This window comes from Nerophis ophidion, unplaced genomic scaffold (assembly GCF_033978795.1).
Source record: "Nerophis ophidion isolate RoL-2023_Sa unplaced genomic scaffold, RoL_Noph_v1.0 HiC_scaffold_30, whole genome shotgun sequence".
In the NCBI taxonomy this organism is placed as follows: Eukaryota; Metazoa; Chordata; class Actinopteri; order Syngnathiformes; family Syngnathidae; genus Nerophis; species Nerophis ophidion.
In genome coordinates this window covers 1,341,687-1,361,562 of record NW_026906952.1, presented here as the reverse complement: position 1 = coordinate 1,361,562, position 19,876 = coordinate 1,341,687, and the positions used below count along the sequence as shown (strand labels likewise).

Sequence of the window (19,876 nt, the reverse complement as noted above, 5' to 3'; positions counted from 1 at the left end):
CTAAATTGGACAGAACACCTGCATCATCTTCTCAACAACACCCACATTCTTACAAACAACATATTTAAGAATGGTGGTGTTAAATACAAAGTGCATTCAGATACAAACAATTATTTTTGATGTTTACTCCATTAAAGGACATAAATGTGCACATGTATGCACTGATTAAAAATACAGAACAATAATGCCCACGTTTAGACTTTCTCCATCAAACGCCATCTTGCTTTCTCCTCCTTTCTATTTCCAGCAGACTAGTAGAACATCTTAGGTGTATTGCTGCCCTCCACAGTCTATTAACAAAATGTCTTCCTTCTGTCCTATGGCCCACACTACAGACTTGGACACAAACAGGACAGAAAGTAAAAAGCAGCTTTAAGGAGGTCAAAACAAAATGTATGCATTCTTTCCAACGGCCGCTGGGTGGCAGCAGAGGCTCCATGTATCACCTGAAGAAACATTTGACTTCTGACCTTTCCACATTATTTCTCTCATCTTTACTGCTGGAGTTCAGCTCACTGAGGATGTAAGCTACATTTTGGTATTTTAATTATCTTTAATTATTCATAAACAGGCTTAAAACAAACCATTATTATCATTACTGCCTCATTTCCCCCCACTCTCTACTAATTAAAACTATTCTAGCACAAAAACATTCAGGATGTTCATACAAAAAATATTACACATCCCCCAAACGTACCATTTTATTATGGTATTCATATAATATTACATTTAATATACACATGGTCATAACAGTGCTGACAATTTAAATTCCCTGTGGGGATTAATAAAGTATTTCTGATTCTGATCATTACATCACTCTCATAAAGCCTTCAATGCTGAATATGTTTTTTACCATAGCTCAGCTTCACAATGTTGGAATATTGACTGCTGATATTAATATTCTTCTATTGTTTACAATATTACAGTCTACTCTTTTTCTTTGCTCAAATGAACAGGATGGAAGTGTCTTTAATTGTCACTACTGAGTGTAATTATGTATATAATAATCTTCATTACCGCTTGATTTAACTCTCATTTTATTTTATCCATAGAGAACTTAACCATAAAAAGATGTCTGCACATCAATAAACCGTCACTAAACTTCAATAAAACTAAATACATCATATTTGAAGATTGTAAAAATGTAAACCACAAATTATGATGGATAATATTGAAATTAAAGGAATTAAGGTAATCGCATTTTTCTGAGTTAATATAGATGATGAAGTAAACTGGACACTACATGTAAGTCATATAAAGAAAACAATAAAACAATGGAGTGCAATACTAAAGAGAATAAAATACGTACAAATATTAACTAGAATTATTGTACCCAACTTCAGTTGAAGCATACATTGTTTATTGCATAAAAGTCTGGGGACATACATATAAAACAATCACAAAACAATCATCATATTACAAAAGAGAGTAATAAAGATAAGTCATAGAATGGATTATAGAGACCCAACAAATTATTCATAAAGTCACACATTTTAAAAGTAAAAGATCTTGTATAAAAGACAACTGTTCAAATGATGTATAAAGTAAATAATAATATGCTTCCAGAAGTGGTCCAGAAGATGTTTCAGATGTGAACCAGTAAATATGAACTAAGAGGGATTTATGTGTACTCAAAAGCAAAGGTATGAACACATGTAAAACAAATATGTACATCATATAAAGGAGTTCATCTATGGAATTATCTACAATTACAAAATAAAATATGTAACACGTCATTTTTCAAAAAACATATAAAACACTATTATGAATAAGTATAGAGGTAAATTATGGATATTTACACATACAATGTTTATTGCATGTAACATAATTGTATGTACTGTTTATTCTCACCTTTTCAGTCAAATTGTTGTGTTCATTTCAAAGTACACAAATGTGTATATTAATGCATGTACATGACTGTAATAAACACACTAATCTGAAGTCTCTAATCTATAAATGTTAGAATCATATTAACAAGATTGTGTTAGACAAACAACAATGTCACACATGTTATATGTGCTGATGTTGTTAGAAAGTCAAAATGAAAGTCTGGACAGTTTATTTCAAATCCTGCAGTTTCATTTGCTGCTGCTGTTCTCACCAGCACACTTGTGTTTCTTACACTGGTACTTAGAAGACAATCTTTCACCACACACACTGCAACTCAACACTTTCTCTCCTGGGTGTCTTTTTCATATGCACTGTAAGAGTGTTTAGGTGACCAAAGCTTTTATCGCAGCTTGAACAGGAGTATGGTTTTTCACCAGACTGCTATATCATGTGTAATTTTAAGTGTCGTCCTTCTATATAACTTTTACAACATACTGAACATATGAAAGGTTTTTCACCAGCGTGTGTTCTCATTTTTACTTTTAAACTTTGTCTTATGACAAAACTTTTACCACATTATGAGAAGGAACAAGGTTTTTCTCCAGTGTGTATTCTCATGTGTGTTTTTAAATGTTGCCTTCGAATAGATTTTTTACCAAAGATTGAACATGAAAAAGGTTTTTCTCCAGTGTGTAGTGTCATGTGTGCTTTGAAATGCTTCTTTTGAGTAAAATCTTTACCGCAGATTGAACATGAAAAAGGTTTTTCTCCAGTGTGTGTTCTCAAATGTACTTATAAACCTTGATTTATTACAAAACTTTTACCACATTCTGAGCAGGAAATTTTATTTTCTCCAGTGGTAATCTCATATGTACTTTCAAAGATTGCCTTTGAGTAAAATTTTTAACACAAATTGAACATGAAAAAGGTTTTTTCTCCAGTGTGTATTGTCATGTGTGTTTTAAAATGTTGCCTTCGAGTAAAATTTTTACCACAGATTGAACATGAAAAACGTTTTACTCCAGTGTGTGTTCTCATATGTACTTTTAAACTTTGATTTAGTACGATACTTTTACCACAGTCTGAGCAGGAAACATTTTTTTTCTCCATTGTGTAATCTCATATGTACTTTCAAAGATTGCCTTTGAGTAAAATTTTTGACACAAATTGAACATGAAAAAGGTTTTTCTCCAGTGTGTATTGTCATGTGTGTTTTAAAATTTTGCCTTCGAGTAAAATTTTTACCACAGATTGAACATGAAAAAGGTTTTTCTCCAGTGTCTATTCTCATGTGTGTTTTCAAATTATGGCTTTGAGTATAATTTTTACCACATTCTGAGCAGGAACAATGTTTTCCTCCAGTGTGTGTACTCATGTGTGATTTTAAATAGTACCTTCGAATAAAAACTTTACCACAGATTGAACATAAAAAAGGTCTTTCTCCAGTGTGTGTTCTCATGTGTACTTTCAAATAGCTACTTTTTACAAAACCTTTACTACAGATTGAACAAGTAAAAGGTTTTTCTCCAGTGTGTGTTCTCATGTGTGATTTCAGACGACAATGGTATTTAAAAGTTTTGTGACAGAGAGAAGATGTGAAGTGAGTGTTGTCAGTGTGACATGTCTTATCATCTTTAGAGTCTTCATCATCAGTGTCAGGAGAGTGTGACGTTGTGTCCTCACTATCTGATAGTGGAGCTAAGAGCTTGTCTGCTTGTGATCCTCCACAGTGGTCTCCATCAGCTTCTGTTGTCATGTGTTGTGTTGAGCTGCTGCTTGGAGGCTCCCCCCCTCCCCTCTCCTCACTTTCACCTTTCACCTCATCATCTTCACTCTTCACAGGGACACCAGTCACTGGGAACTCCTCCAACCATTTAGGCTGACTGATGCCCTCTTCCTCCTCTTCCTCTCTAATGTAAGGGGTCACTGGGTCCTCCTCTTCCTCCTTGGAGTGAGGGGTCAGTGGATCCACCACTTCCTTTTTAAAATGGGGTGTCAGTGGGTCCTCCTCTTCCTTTTTAAAATGGGGTATCAGTGGGTATTCCTCTTCCTTCTTAATGTGGGAGGGCTGTGGCTCCTCTGTCCGCATCCTGAAGCTCCACTTCTGTTGCTCAGGGTGAAGATGTTCTTCACAGACGTCTGCAAGACAAACACAGCATCTCTGCTCAGTCACACAATGCATTCACTACTTTTACATGCACTTAGGAAAAACAAGTTATCGTATGAACTGTCTTGAAATCTCAGTGACGCACAAACACGCTGCTCTTAACAACATTATTCACAGGAAAAGAAACAAAAACCAGGACGACAGGACTTTTTACTATGGATGAACGATATGGTTTAAAATTGATTTTGCGATACAGTATTTCATTTAGAATTACTGATAGAACCATTTTAAAACAGGCTACACAGGCTCCTAATTTAGTGGCTGAAATATGCAGTAAAATATTACATTTCCAGTATTATTTTCTCAAAAAAAGTAACCAGATATAACAGTAAATAAACAAGTACATTATTAATAACTGTTTTGACAAAATAATACTATTAGAAACGAACAATATGTTACTGCATATGTCAGCTGCCAAATTAGGAGCTTGTGTACCTATTTTGAAATTATTCTATTCTCAATCATATATCAAATTATATATTGTGACATATTGTTATTAGGATATAGATTTGAGGTCATATCGCCCATACCAAACATTGGTTCGTCGAGTCATTTTGTTTGGCCCACCAAATATATTTAATTTTAATATTCTTCAGATGTGTGTGTATGTCTAAAATGTGGGACTACTGTTCTACATCACGTGGAAGTGTCATGTCATGGGGATGGTGTGCTTTTAACTAAGGGTGTGACGATGAACATGATTCTTACACATGTGTGTACTTCATGTGTATATGAATGTACTTTCCCTTGTGTGCTTAGTTTGACTGTAACTTCATAGTGGATAATATCTATAAACAACCTCAATTGTTTTACATCTTTAATTTGAAGGACTGTTTACTTATCTGACAAATTCAAAGGAAACTGCACTTTTTTAAAAATGTTACCTATCATTCACAATCCTTATGTAAGACATTTGTTTCAAACTATTATGAATTTGAATTATTAAATAATCATGAGCAAAAAATCAGCTAACATTGGAGTCAATGGGAGCTCCTCTGTTAGACCCACAAAGTCCTCCCAAAAAACATCCAAAAATTGCCAACAATACTCATTTTACATTTTGTGACCTGAATATTAACCAAGTATTAATGATATTGTTATTATAAGCGCTAACGTTAAGGACCTACTTTTAGCGGCGCGTTGATCACAGAAGTAACTAGCTTATGCTGCTATATTGACATACTGAACTGTTTTCTCACCTCTAAGATGGTGAAAGCTAATTCTACAAACCCTGTCTCCATATGAGTTGGGAAATTGTGTTAGATGTAAATATAAACGGAATACAATGATTTGCAAATTATTTTCAACCGATATTCAGTTGAATATGCTACAAAGACAACATATTTGATGTTCAAACTGATAAACATTTTTTTTTTTTTTTGCAAATAATCATTAACTTTAGAATTTGATGCAAGCAACACGTAACAAAGTAGTTGGGAAAGGTGGTAATAAATACTGATAAAGTTGAGGAATGCTCATCAAACACTTATTTGGAACATCCCACGGGTGTGCAGGCTAATTGGGAACAGGTGGGTGCCATGATTGGGTATAAAAGCAGCTTCCATGAAATGCTAAGTAATTCACTAACAAGGATGGGGCGAGGGTCGCCAATTTGTAAGCAAATTGTCGAACAACATTTCTTAACGAGCTATTGAAAGGAATTCAGGGATTTTCCCATCTACGGTCCGTAAAATCGTCAAAAGGTTCAGAGAATCTGGAGAAATCACTGCACGTAAGCGATGACATCACAGACCTTTGATCCCTCAGGTGGTACTGCATCAAAAACCGACATCAGTGTGTGAAGGATATCACCAGATGGGCTCAGGAACGCTTCATAAAACCACTGTCAGTAACTACAGTTGGTCGCTACATCTGTATGTGCAAGTTAAAACTCTACTATGCAGAGCAAAAGCCATTTATCAACACACAGGAACGCCGCCGGCTTGGCTGGGCCCGAGCTCATCTAAGTTGGACTGATGCAAAGTGGAAAAGTGTTCTGTGGTCTGACGAGTCCACATTTTACATTATATTTGGAAACTGTGGATATGGTGTCCTCCGGAACAAAGAGGAAAATAATCATCCGGATTGTTATAGGCGCACAGTTCAAAAGCTAGCATGTGTGATGGTATGGGGGTGTATTAGTGCCCAAGGCATGGGTAACTTACACATGTGTGATGGTATGGGGGTGTATTAGTGTCCAAGGCATAGGTAACTTACACATGTGTGATGGTATGGGGGTGTATTAGTGCCCAAGGCATGGGTAACTTACACATGTGTGATGGTATGGGGGTGTATTAGTGTCCAAGGCATGGGTAACTTACACATGTGTGATGGTATGAGGGTGTATTAGTGTCCAAGGCATGGGTAACTTACACATGTGTGATGGTATGAGGGTGTATTAGTGTCCAAGGCATGGGTAACTTACACATGTGTGATGGTATGAGGGTGTATTAGTGTCCAAGGCATAGGTAACTTACACATGTGTGATGGTATGGGGGTGTATTAGTGCCCAAGGCATGGGTAACTTACACATGTGTGATGGTATGGGGGTGTATTAGTGTCCAAGGCATGGGTAACTTACACATGTGTGATGGTATGAGGGTGTATTAGTGTCCAAGGCATGGGTAACTTACACATGTGTGATGGTATGAGGGTGTATTAGTGTCCAAGGCATGGGTAACTTACACATGTGTGATGGTATGGGGGTGTATTAGTGCCCAAGGCATGGGTAACTTACACATGTGTGATGGTATGGGGGTGTATTAGTGCCCAAGGCATGGGTAACTTACACATGTGTGATGGTATGGGGGTGTATTAGTGTCCAAGGCATAGGTAACTTACACATGTGTGATGGTATGGGGGTGTATTAGTGCCCAAGGCATGGGTAACTTACACATGTGTGATGGTATGAGGGTGTATTAGTGCCCAAGGCATGGGTAACTTACACATGTGTGATGGTATGGGGGTGTATTAGTGTCCAAGGCATGGGTAACTTACACATGTGTGATGGTATGAGGGTGTATTAGTGTCCAAGGCATGGGTAACTTACACATGTGTGATGGTATGGGGGTGTATTAGTGCCCAAGGCATGGGTAACTTACACATGTGTGATGGTATGGGGGTGTATTAGTGCCCAAGGCATGGGTAACTTACACATGTGTGATGGTATGGGGGTGTATTAGTGTCCAAGGCATGGGTAACTTACACATGTGTGATGGTATGGGGGTGTATTAGTGCCCAAGGCATGGGTAACTTACACATGTGTGATGGTATGGGGGTGTATTAGTGCCCAAGACATGGGTAACTTACACATGTGTGATGGTATGAGGGTGTATTAGTGTCCAAGGCATGGGTAACTTACACATGTGTGATGGTATGAGGGTGTATTAGTGTCCAAGGCATGGGTAACTTACACATGTGTGATGGTATGAGGGTGTATTAGTGTCCAAGGCATGGGTAACTTACACATGTGTGATGGTATGGGGGTGTATTAGTGCCCAAGGCATGGGTAACTTACACATGTGTGATGGTATGGGGGTGTATTAGTGCCCAAGGCATGGGTAACTTACACATGTGTGATGGTATGGGGGTGTATTAGTGCCCAAGGCATGGGTAACTTACACATGTGTGATGGTATGGGGGTGTATTAGTGCCCAAGGCATGGGTAACTTACACATGTGTGATGGTATGAGGGTGTATTTGTGCCCAAGACATGGGTAACTTACACATGTGTGATGGTATGGGGGTGTATTAGTGCCCAACACATGGGTAACTTACACATGTGTGATGGTATGGGGGTGTATTAGTGCCCAAGGCATGGGTAACTTACACATCTGTGAAGGCACCATTAATGCTGAATGGTCCATTCAGGTTTTGGAGCAACATATGTTGTCATCCAAGCAACGTTATCATGGACGCCTCTGCTTATTTCAGCAAAACAATGCCAAGCCACGTGTTACAACAGCGTGGCTTCGTAGTAGAAGAGTGCGGGTACTTTCCTGGCCCGGCTGCAGTCCAGACATGTCTCCCATCGAAAATGTGTGACGCATTATGAAGCGTAAAATACGACAACAAGACCCCGGACTGTTGATTATTTCTGCCCCTATATATGCCTGTCTTTGTTTGCCTTTTGTTCTCGGACTTTAGTTTGCTACACACAACAGATGACGTCGCATTTCCCGATTGTGGTAAAAGACTTTTTGTTATACGATTAGCTTCCATGCTATTTTGTTTGTTTGCTTGTCCCTAGTTTATATACTAGCGCTTTTTGTTCCTTTTATCTTCCACGTTAGTTCTGTTTGTTTTGTCTTTAGTGCCTAATGCAAGTGTTTTTTGTTCAAAAATTGTTTTTGTAGTGTATAACAAATCATTATCCTTATCCTCACGCTGTGTTCCATCCTCCACTGCACCCACGAGAGAACAACTTTTCACCACGATGCCAGCAAGATGTCACAGTAAAGTCCGAGTTAATGAAGCTTCTCTCGCAGCGGAAGTCGAAGAATTCGACAGGATAACGTGGAGGTTAGCCTAAGCAATGCAGGCTGGGACATTCCGCGGCGCGCCGTATGTCGAGATGATCTTGGGGCTTGGAGGTCTCCAAGTCCCGCTTGACTTCACTGGGTCCAGCAACACCCCGTCTCACCCCCTCGCACGCGTCGGCAGAGGCGGAAGCCGCGGCGAAGGGCGTCGCCTAGCTAACTCCACCGTCACCCCTTCACAGACACAGCCACTTTCAACTCGTCCAGGACTCACCATACACGCCTGGTAATCCTTTTTGTTTTTCTTCTATTGACTCCCCCGGAGTCAATAGAAGAAATCTGATCTGGTGACGTCAGCCCTCTTACGTCCGCAGAACATAGTGGGGATTAAGAATTTTTTTTAGAGCAGGCACTTCCTCAGTCGTCCACAGGGGACATACATGACAATCTTACACTCCTTAAATACATTTGTTTTCAATCACAGTATAAGTCTTTATTTTCTGAATTTGATTGCTTGATTGATTTATACTTGTATTAGTAGATTGCACAGTTCAGTACATATTCCGTACAATTGACCACTAAATGGTAACATCACCATTAAGTTTTTCAACTTGTTTAGTCGGGGTCCACGTTAATCAATTCATGGTACAAATATATACTATCAGCATAATACAGTCATCACACAGGTTAATCATCATAGTATATACATTGAATTATTTACATTATTTACAATCCGGGGGTGGGATGAGGAACTTTGGTTGATATCAGTACTTCAGTCATCAACAATTGCATCAACAGAGAAATGTGGACATTGAAACAGTGTAGGTCTTACTTGGTAGGATATGTACAGCCAGCAGAGAACATAGTGAGTTCACATAGCATAAGAACAAGTATATACATTAGAAGAACATTTGATTATTTACATTAGGTTATTTATAATCCGGGGAGATGGGATGTGAATGGAGGAGGGTATTAGGAAAGGGTTGAAGTTGCCTGGAGGTGTTGTGTTAGAGCGGTTTTGAAGGAGGATAGAGATGCACTTACTTTTATACCTGTTGGGAGTGCATTCCACACTGATGTGGCATAGAAGGATAATGAGTTAAGACCTTTGTTAGATCGGAATCTGGGTTTAACGTGGTTTGTGGAGCTGCCCCTGGTGTTGTGGTTATGGCGGTCAGGAAGTAGTTGGAGATGTACTTCGGTATCAGGGAGGTGTCGCGGATTTTATAGACTAGGCTCAGTGCAAGTTGTTTTACTCTGTCCTCCACCCTGAGCCAGCCCACTTTGGAGAAGTGGGTTGGAGTGAGGTGTGATCTGGGGTGGAGGTCTAAAAGTAACCGGACTAGCTTATTCTGGGATGTTTGGAGTCTAGATTTGAGGGTTTTGGAGGTGCTGGAGTACCAGGAGGTGCAAGCATAATCGAAAAAGGGTTGAATGAGAGTTCCCGCTAGAATCTTCAAGGTGCTTTTGTTGACCAGAGAGGAGATTCTGTAGAGGAATCTCGTTCTTTGGTTGACCTTTTTGATTACCTTGGTTGCCATTTTATCACAGGAAAGATTAGCTTCTAGAATGGAACCTAGGTAGGTGATCTCATCTTTCCTGGTGATAACAATGTCACCCACTTTTATAGTGAAATCACTGACTTTCTTAAAGGGGAACATTATCACAATTTCAGAAGGGTTAAAACCAATAAAAAACAGTTCCCAGTGGCTTATTTTATTTTTCGAAGTTTTTTTCAAAATTTTACCCGTCCTGGAATATCCCTAAAAAAAAGCTTTAAAGTGCTTGATTTTGGCTATGTGCGAAGCCACTGTTCATTTTCCTGTGACGTCACATAGCGATGCCAATACAAACAACATGGCGGTTACCATAGCAAGATATAGCGACATTAGCTCGGATTCAGCCTCGGATTTCAGCGGTTTAAGCGATTCAACAGATTACGCATGTATTGAAAGGGATGGTTGGAGTATGGAGGCAGATAGCGAAAACGAAATTGAAAAAGAACTTTTCTTTTTATTTATTAACTTTTATTTTTTATTATTGTAAAACTGAAATACACATAATGACAATGTATAAGCTATATGATTCAATTAACATACTGAAATGTTATACACAATATCTAAACATTAGCTTCACACAAATATACAGCATTATCGCCAAACAAATACTGCTGAGTGTTGAAACTATTTCGATGGTGGAAATATGCGACCAGCAGCCATTTTAAATCCTCAAACATTCATTAAATTAGTGCCCAAAAATCGTTTTTCAATACACATCTTACTATCAAACTTAGCAACTTTCCACCTTAGTATTGAGTTACATAAACAAGTTAAACAGTTTACTTACAGACTTATCTTTTCCAAGGCTTGTAAGAGTTAACACAACTCGACTACTTCTTATTGTTTATGAACTAGACGAACATCGTAAACCGGAAGTGCCCAAAGTAAACCGGAAGTGCCCAAACTAATGACGCGCAGCATTTCCCATCGCCACAAGGTGTCAGTAATAGTCCACAATCAAACGGGCATAACACTCCCCGCTTGGTATAATGTTTTATACCACTATACAGTCTCTTTACGAAGGAGCAACACAACCTCTGAAACAGGTCTAGTGTAGATTATTGGAGTACCTTGTCGGATGATCTTAACATCTACTTTTCTTACTTTGTTGTCATGGCTGTTGATGGACTTGACGATGAGTCCAGTGGGACATTCATTTCTTCTCACCTGGCCGTCTTTCAGTAGTACTAGGTCTCCAATTTGCAGGTTAGGCCTTTCTGCATACCATTTTCTCCTAGTTTGTATGGTTGACAGGTATTCTTGTTTCCATCGCTTCCCGAATCTATCAGAGAGAGATTGGACTTGCCGCCATTGTTGTGAGTGGATGTCTTTCACGTTGAAGTCTCCTGGTGGTGCAGATATGACGTCTCTCTTCAGTGTCAGCAAGGTTGCAGGTGTTAGTATTGCTGGCATCTCTGGGTCAGTTGAAACTGGAATGAGAGGTCTTGCGTTTATAATTGCCATGACCTCAGCCATGAGAGTGGTGAGCACCTCATGAGAAAGGTGAGAGCCTCCCTCCTTAAGGAGCAATGCATCCAGGATACGGCGAGTGATGCCAATTAGTCTTTCCCACACTCCTCCCATGTGGGAAGAGTTTGGCGGATTGAAGATCCAAGTGCACACTTAGTCCTGCAGGTAAGTTTTCAACTCTTTTTCCAACGACTCTTCCTCTTTTTCCGACCACTTGTCCCTCGCCGTCACCTTCTCTTCCTCGTCATGCTTCTCGTCGTCTGTGCTGGAGTCCATGACGATGGCCTTGGACTTGCTCCCCGCTCTGGACTTCTTGGGGCTGGACGAGGAGCGTCCTGCTTGGGCGTCGCTCTTCTTGCCCTTGGCGGCAGACTTGGCGGCCGACACTTTTTTCTTGGACCTCTTCTTTTTCTTGGCGGGAAGCTGTTTGCCGCTGTTCTGTCTCTGAGGATCTCATCAGTCCCCACGTTGACTTTCAAGATGTCAAAACCATACGGTACATCAGCGAAGCAATACAAAAACTCATGAAAAAAATAAACACAGCTGTAAAACACTTACATACAAACAAGACAGCTGCTTGTACACCCGAAAGAGAACAAAGAACAGTGTCTAAGAGGAGCATCAACATTTGCATTTAAATTGTAAAATCCTGTTTATGATTTATTTACTCTACTTATTTAAATATGAACATTTTCCTTTAGGAAACTTTTATGATTTGTGTGTTGTTGTAGCTGGTATGCTGCAATTTTTTTTATTTTTTTCCCCCAAGATGGTGACCCTGTAGTGGCTGCTGTTGGCAGGAACTCTGTGCTCTTGTGTCATCCTTTTGTGTTTCCCTCTTCTTTTCATGTTTATATATATACATATATATATATATATATATTTTTTTTTTTTGCCTTTTGGTCCGGACCTTTTGGGACTGTGTGACAAGGGGTGGCACTTTCGTGACTTCTGCGGTGCTTTTTTGTGAACTTCTGGATCTGCCTCCTGAGAGCCTTTTGGCCATGGAGACCAGCTGCTGGGTTTCTGCCACACCAGAGTCCGTTTGGAGAGACTGGAGGAGATGCAGATGAAGAGACAGGACTGCGGAGCTAGCACTGAGCGCCGGGACGGAAAAGCTTCACAGTGTCTTGGCTGAATGAGCAGGTATCGGACACCTCGGTCTCTTTGGACATATCCTCACTCATCCATGCGGACTGGACACTGGCCGAGACTTGGTTTGGCGGCCGAGAGTGGAGTCGGCTCTCTTGGTTGCTTTGTTGGGTCTGCTCCCGTCTCTGGCCAAGCTCCCTTCACCCCAGCAGAAGATGGCGTGGGACACCGCAAAAGCCACCACAGTGTATATGTTTCTTTTACTTTTTATTCATGTATGTATGTAGAAGTGGCTGGTTGCATCAGCTCTGCTCTTTTAATGTCCTTTGTCCTCTTTGATGTTTCCCTCTTCCACACATGAAAGAGGAATGTGTGCTATGGCAATAAGTTGTTTTCTTCCCTTGGCCTCAGTCTGGACCCCCTCTCCAGGGGCCCAGGCTTAGACCGATTTTTTTTTTCTCTCTCATTGCCCCCACTTGTTTACATGTATGTATCTCACCTTTTTTGCAAGGGGCGCCGCAAGTTGGCAGACCCGTCAGCGATCCTGTTCTGTCTCCCTAGAATGTTTGTCCGACCTTGAATGGGATTCTGCTGAACATTTTAATTTCCCCTCGGGGGTTAATAAAAATGTGTCTGATTCTGATGTTTAACATCAACAAAACATAGCTAATTAGTAAAAATAAGCTACATTAATTCATCTCTCAACGGTGTTGAGACATTGTTGGACAGCGGAGTAGTAACTAAATCCAAATAAAAAAATATTTTATTTTTTTAAGATATCTGGCTTGTATCTTCAGTAGGGATGTAAATTTATAGATTCATGGATATGATACCCTAATAAATATTCCTTATCGATACCAGTATTTATCAGTACTCTTGTCGGTACTACATGTCATTTGTGGAAATAAAAACCTGGAAAAAAGGCATTTTAAATAGCATTTCTATTAGCACAAGAGTTTGAACACCTCCAACATGATGTTCTGTAACATTTTAAAGCAGGGAAGTCTTTTATCAGCAGCTGTTTATTTGAAGTCTTAAATAGATAGATAGATAGTACTTCATTGATTCCTTCAGGAAAATTAAAAGAAGTCAACTATGTGTGCAGTGCAAGGTGAAATGCAGTTATGTCATCTTCTTCTCAATAACACACACATCAAACTTTTGCGCGTAGTTGCTTCCTTATTTGTCATCATTCAAAGCTGATTGCAATGTGTAGCAGCGGCAGCTGAACTCAATGTGAAAATGTATCATAGTTATGTCAGTCAGCTGGAATTAAAAATACAAATAGTTGTGCCGTTAGTCCAGAATCTTCACGGTCCTCATGGACAACATAATTAGGAACCAGTACTAAAAAAATGGTACTTGGTGTACATCTCTTATCTTCACTACTAAACCTTTGAAATATGCTGACATATGTGCTGTTAAAGGTAAATAAACAGTAGCCATATTGAATGTTTGCCTTCGTTTGACCATGTGAGGTAAGGAGGACGGCCTCTAGGTCACATCGTTACACCCCAGCAATTACACTGTTGATGATTGATGAGCATTCATTTTTAAATGGTGGTGTTAAAAAGCAAATATATCTCCCATCTTTAGTGATAAATGTGGCCCCCGGATGAACATGTGTCACAAACATTGTATTAGATGATATGTGGATGTTGTGCTTACTTGGACTGTGATGAAGCTGTGAGGACTCAGGTGGTTTGTCTTCATGCTCTTCAGTCTTCACAGAAACAACAGTCAGTGGAAACTTGCTGACATCAGCCTCCTCCTGCCCTACAGGACACTCTCCCTCCTCTTCCTCTTTGAAATAAGAGGGCTGTGGCTCATCTTTGTCCCCTTTAAAATGTGAGAGCTGTGGATACTCTAAAGTGAAACTGTCCCCCTGCAGATGAGGGAGACATTCTTCTTGGTGTCCAATCAGCTGATGGATGTCTACAGGACACAAACAAAACACATTTTAACTTCTACATGCTGAATATTAAATTGTACATGAAATATAGGGCTGTGGCTATTGAAAATGTTATTAATCAAGTGTTCTACTGGAAATGTTTCCGATTAGTTGAGTAACTGAATAAAACAGTGTTGCTTGGTTAAAGACAAATTTAAGCGACTATAAAACATTTCACTTAATAATGAACGGCCAATTGGTTTGAGATGGTATGAGATCAAGATGTCATCTTTAGAGCAGGCTTTGTTTTTTTGACAATCACAGACACATTAGAAAGTTAAAGTACCAATGATTGTCACACACACACTAGGTGTGGGGAGATTATTTCCTGCATTTGGCCCATCACCCTTGATCACACCCTGGGAGGAGAGGGGAGCAGTGAGCAGCAGCGGTGGCCACGCCCGGGAATAACTTTTATGGTGATTAAACCCCAATTACATCCCTTGATGCTGAGTGCAAGGCAGAGAAGTAAGGGTCCCATTTTTATAGTATTTGGTATGACTGGGTTGGGGTTCGAACTCACAACCTACCGATCTCAGGGAGGGTGCACCGACATGAAGGAAATAACAGGTCAGTATGCTTTGACACACATATATAACTTGTCAAACCTGCCAGCTATCAGGCTAGGTTAACAGCGTCAGTAACCATGGTAACTGACTCTGACTTTGTCTTACCTCTCTTATTTTTGGAGGTAAAACTCTCGAGCTTTACATACTCAGGACTTTGCACTTAACCTGCTCTCTGGAATATTCCCCTGGTGACTGTGTGAGTTTTGTGTAAACTTGTTGATACACATTGTTACAAACATCAACCTCTCATAAATATTGTGTGTCTGACAATGTCTCCTTCTTATCAACAATGTAAAACCATCAGTGCATCATCCTCACATAACAATTCATCTTCCTACAGACAATTTATTGAAGAATAGTGTTAAAAATGAAATATAAAGTTATTAAAGATGTGAGAGTAAGAAGTAAACAAACCTGTTCTGTGTAACACAACTTGATGTTTTTCATGTTGTCGCTCCTTCTCCTCTTTTGTTGGACAAAGTTCCTCCTCGTACTCTGCTGTGGTTCTTTGGCACATTTTCACACAATCACAACACTTTACACTCACACTTGATCTCTACTTAGCGATGTGTTTTGATCACTTCCGCCTCTCTTTGTTAGCAGCTAACAAGCTAAGCTAACTAGCAGGCTAAGCTAGCTCGAGAAGCTTCAAAGAGCTCTCACACTAATATAACCAGATGCAAACAGTTATTAACGATGTTTACTCTATTTACTAGAGTGCAATAAAGGACATATATGTGTACATGGAGGCACAGATTAAGAACACTGAACTGTGACGACTGCAATAACGTCTTCACCGTCAGACGCCATCTTGCTTTATCCTCGCCGTGTTTGGTTCGCGCGCAGTGTTGTCAGATCTCGCGAGAGAAACAAGTAAGCAGCTATTTTCCAAATCTCGCGAGAAAAATAGGTAAAACTAGCTTTCCACTCACGGTAAAAATATTTTATTATATACTATTTACTTATTATGAAAATAAAAGAAAAATTGTCCATTTCAAATTTTCACAACAAAGACATACAACTTATTTCCGTAAATATATTTAAATATTTAAAAATGTATTCAAACAACAGTAGCATAAGGAAAGACAAAAAAGAAACACAATAAATATTACACTCATGATATTATTTTTGTTTTTGATGTTAATCGTTTTTATAATGTATTTTAGAATGTGGGAGGTTTTCATGTTCTTTTTAAATTTCCTTTGGATAGAATAGAATAGAATAGAATAGAAAATAGTTTTATTGTCATTATTGCAGTGAACAGGTTCAAAGAACAACAAAATTGGAGCAGATCTCCTAAGGTGCATGTACAATATGGTAATATAAATAGTAAAAAAAAAAGATAGCTAGAAATAAGAGATGTATCTATATATGTATATATATCCACACAGATGCATACATGCATGCATATGAATATATATACACACATGCATATAACATTATTGCTTATTATAGTCCGGAAAAATAGAAACAAATTAAAAACATGACACATGAGGACATGAAGGACATATTGTGCTACTATGGCTCTTGGGTAAAAGCTGATTTTTAGTGAATTTTGGCCAGCTTTTAGCACCCTATAGCGTCTGCCCGAGGGTGGCATTATATATATCATATCCATCTATCTATCTATCAATCCGTTTTCTACCGCTTATTCCCTTTTGGTGTCGCGGGGGGGGGGGGGGGGCTTGGGAGGGGAGTGGGGCGGGGGCTGGTGCCTATCTCAGCTACAATCGGGCGGAAGGCGGAGTACACCCTGGACAAGTCGCCACCTCATCGCAGGACCAACACAGATAGACAGACAACATTCACACTCACATTCACACACTAGGGACCATTTAGTGTTGCCAATCAACCTATCCCCAGGTGCATGTCTTTGGAGGTGGGAGGGGCCTATCCCCAGGTGCATGTCTTTGGAAGTGGGAGGGGCCTATCCCCAGGTGCATGTCTTTGGAGGTGGGAGGGGCCTATCCCCAGGTGCATGTGTTTGGAAGTGGGAGGAAGCCGGAGTACCCGGAGGGAACCCACACATTCACGGGGAGGACATGCAAACTCCACACAGAAAAATCCCGAGCCCGGGATTGAACCCTAACTACTCAGGACCTTCGTATTGTGACACAGACGCACTAACCCCTCTTCCACCGTGCTGCCAGATATAGATGTATAGATATAATATATGTCATGCTAATTTAAATTTAAAAAGAACATGAAAACCTCCCACATTCTAAAATACATTATGAAAACAAATGATCATCAAAGACAAAAATAATATCATGAGTGTAATATTTATTTTGTTTCTTTTTTTCTTTCCTTATGCTACTGTTGTTTCAATACATTGTTAAATATTTGAATATTTTTACGAAAATAAGTTGTATGTCTTTGTTTTGAAAATTTAAAATGGACAGTGTAGATCATTTGGTAAAATGACTGTTTTGTTGTTGTTTGTGGTTACCCGTAGGAAGAACTGTGCCGAGCTGCAAGAATAAGTTGGCTTTAATTAAGACTTTAGAACAGTATACTAGAATGAACGATGTCATTGTTACTGGTCTGCCAACGCGACCTGCGTCATTTTCTCTTGCAGTGAGGTCCGGGGTCCAGGGATCAGTGCCCAGGGACCAAGATTTGGACTCAGTGGAGCGGCAAGTGGTGAAATTCCTCCAAGAAAAGGGAATTAGTCTAAATGAGGAGAATATAGAAGCTTGTCACCGTTTCCCTCAGAAAGATAAAAGCAAACCGGCAACCATCATTATGAGGTTTGCAAATAGAAAATTCAAAATCAGCCTTTTGCGACAAAGTAGGATGCTCAAGGGATCAAATGTTTATCTCAATGAACATTTAACCAAGAACAATGCTGATATTGCTAAAAGAGCTCGGTTCCTACGCAAAGAGGGAAAAATACAAGCAACATGGTCGTCCAACTGCAAAGTCTACATAAAGCTAAATGGTGCACCTGAGCAGGCACAACTGCTAATGGTCACAAGCTTAAATGATTTGGAAAAATTTGCATAGACTGTGGTTTGCTGGTCTATATGTTTTTTTGTGTTTTTAGGGTTGACATCTATTCTGCAAATCCTTACTAACTTCAAATGTCTATCAAACTTCCCAAAAAAGGACTCAAAATTGCCCACTTGAACATCTGTAGTCTGAAAAACAAGGCAATTGAGTTAGGTAAAATAATGTTTGATAATGATCTACATATAGTAGCAATTTCTGAAACTCATTTGGATGATTCAATTGACAATACTGAAATATTTATACAAGGTTACAATATAATTAGACTTGATAGAGACATATACGGGGGAGGAGTAGCCTTTTATGTACAAGACCACATTCCAATAAAGCAAACAGGAGATCTCAACTTGACAGATGTAGAGGCAATCTGGATCCAGGTTCACTTGCCATATCTAAAGCCATTACTAATCTGCTGCTGCTATAGACCACCTTCCTCTGATGCAGCACATCTTGAAAAAATATGTGCAATGCTTCAGAATGTTTCTGACACAAACAGAGACATTTATCTCTTAGGAGACTTAAATATTGACTGGCTCTCAAAAAACTGTCCGATGAAAAGAAAGCTTGATGACACTGCCACTGTATGTAACCTAGCTCAAATGATACATCTACCAACCAGAATAAATATGAACTATTCTGGTGTATTGTCTTCAACTTGCATTGATCATCTTTTTACTAATTCAGTAGATAAATGCTCAAAGGTTGTTTCAGTGCCAATTGGATTTAGTGATCATAACATGATTGCAATGGCAAGAAAAGTGAAAGTCCCCAAAGTTGGACCCACAATTATATACAAGAGACTCTACAAACATTTCAGTGATAATGCCTTTATTGAAGATGTACATAACATACAGTGGGACAGTGTATTTGAGTCAAAGCATACTGAAGCAGCTCTGCATGAATTCATGAAGTCATTTTCTTCTGTCTGTGATAAGCATGCACCCATCAAGAAAGTCACCGTCAGATCTGTCAAAGCCCCTTGGCTTGACTCTGACCTGAGACACTTGATGAAAGATAGAGATAAATGGAAAAGAGTTGCTGTAGATTCAGGTAGCTCAGAGGACTGGCTAGCATATCGCTCTTTAAGGAACAAAGTGACCAAATTAAATAAACAGAAAAAAAGGGTGTACTACCAATCTAGAATTGAAGAAGTTAAACATGATAGCAAAAAACTTTGGAGTACTCTCAATCAAATCATGGGTAGAGATAAAATGGGAAAAACACCAGCATTTATAGAATCAGGTGAAAGGTTTATCAACAAGCCCAAAGAAATTGCTAATTACTTCAACAATTATTTCATAAGTAAAGTTGATACTATAAGAAATGGCATGCTGCCTGTAAGTGGTATTCTATCTGAGTCACTTATTAAAAATGATATCATGCAGGACAAAGAATGTACATTTGAATTCTCAGTCACCAATGTATTGGAAATTGAGAATCTATTGTCTGAATTGAAATCTGACAAACCTTGTGGTCATGATAATATAGATAGTAGACTTTTAAAGTTGTCAGCTGGAATAATAGCCAGTCCGATATGCTATATTTTTAACTTAAGTTTTAAAGAAGGAATCTATCCTCAAGTATGGAAGGTCGCAAGAGTGACTCCTCTACCAAAAAATAGGAAAGAAGCATTCACTGGATTAAATAGTAGGCCCATTAGCATTTTACCAGTATTAGGAAAATTAATGGAAACAATTATATTTAAGCAAATTCAAAAGTATTTCTCTATAAATAACATTCATTCAGACTTT

At 39.2% G+C, this 19,876-nt stretch overlaps 1 protein-coding gene across 1 annotated transcript; it reads right to left on the bottom strand.

Annotated features, from left to right (window-relative positions):
• Window positions 1-1,442: 1,442 nt before the first annotated feature.
• LOC133546472 (gastrula zinc finger protein XlCGF48.2-like) lies at window positions 1,443-15,949 on the bottom strand. Its single transcript, XM_061892237.1, has 3 exons — window positions 15,531-15,949; window positions 14,265-14,531; window positions 1,443-3,969 (listed from the first exon to the last, which is right to left on the bottom strand). The coding sequence occupies exons 1-3, from the start codon at window positions 15,631-15,633 to the stop codon at window positions 2,903-2,905; spliced, it is 1,437 nt and encodes a 478-aa protein (XP_061748221.1). The 5' UTR covers window positions 15,634-15,949; the 3' UTR covers window positions 1,443-2,902.
• Window positions 15,950-19,876: the final 3,927 nt, after the last annotated feature.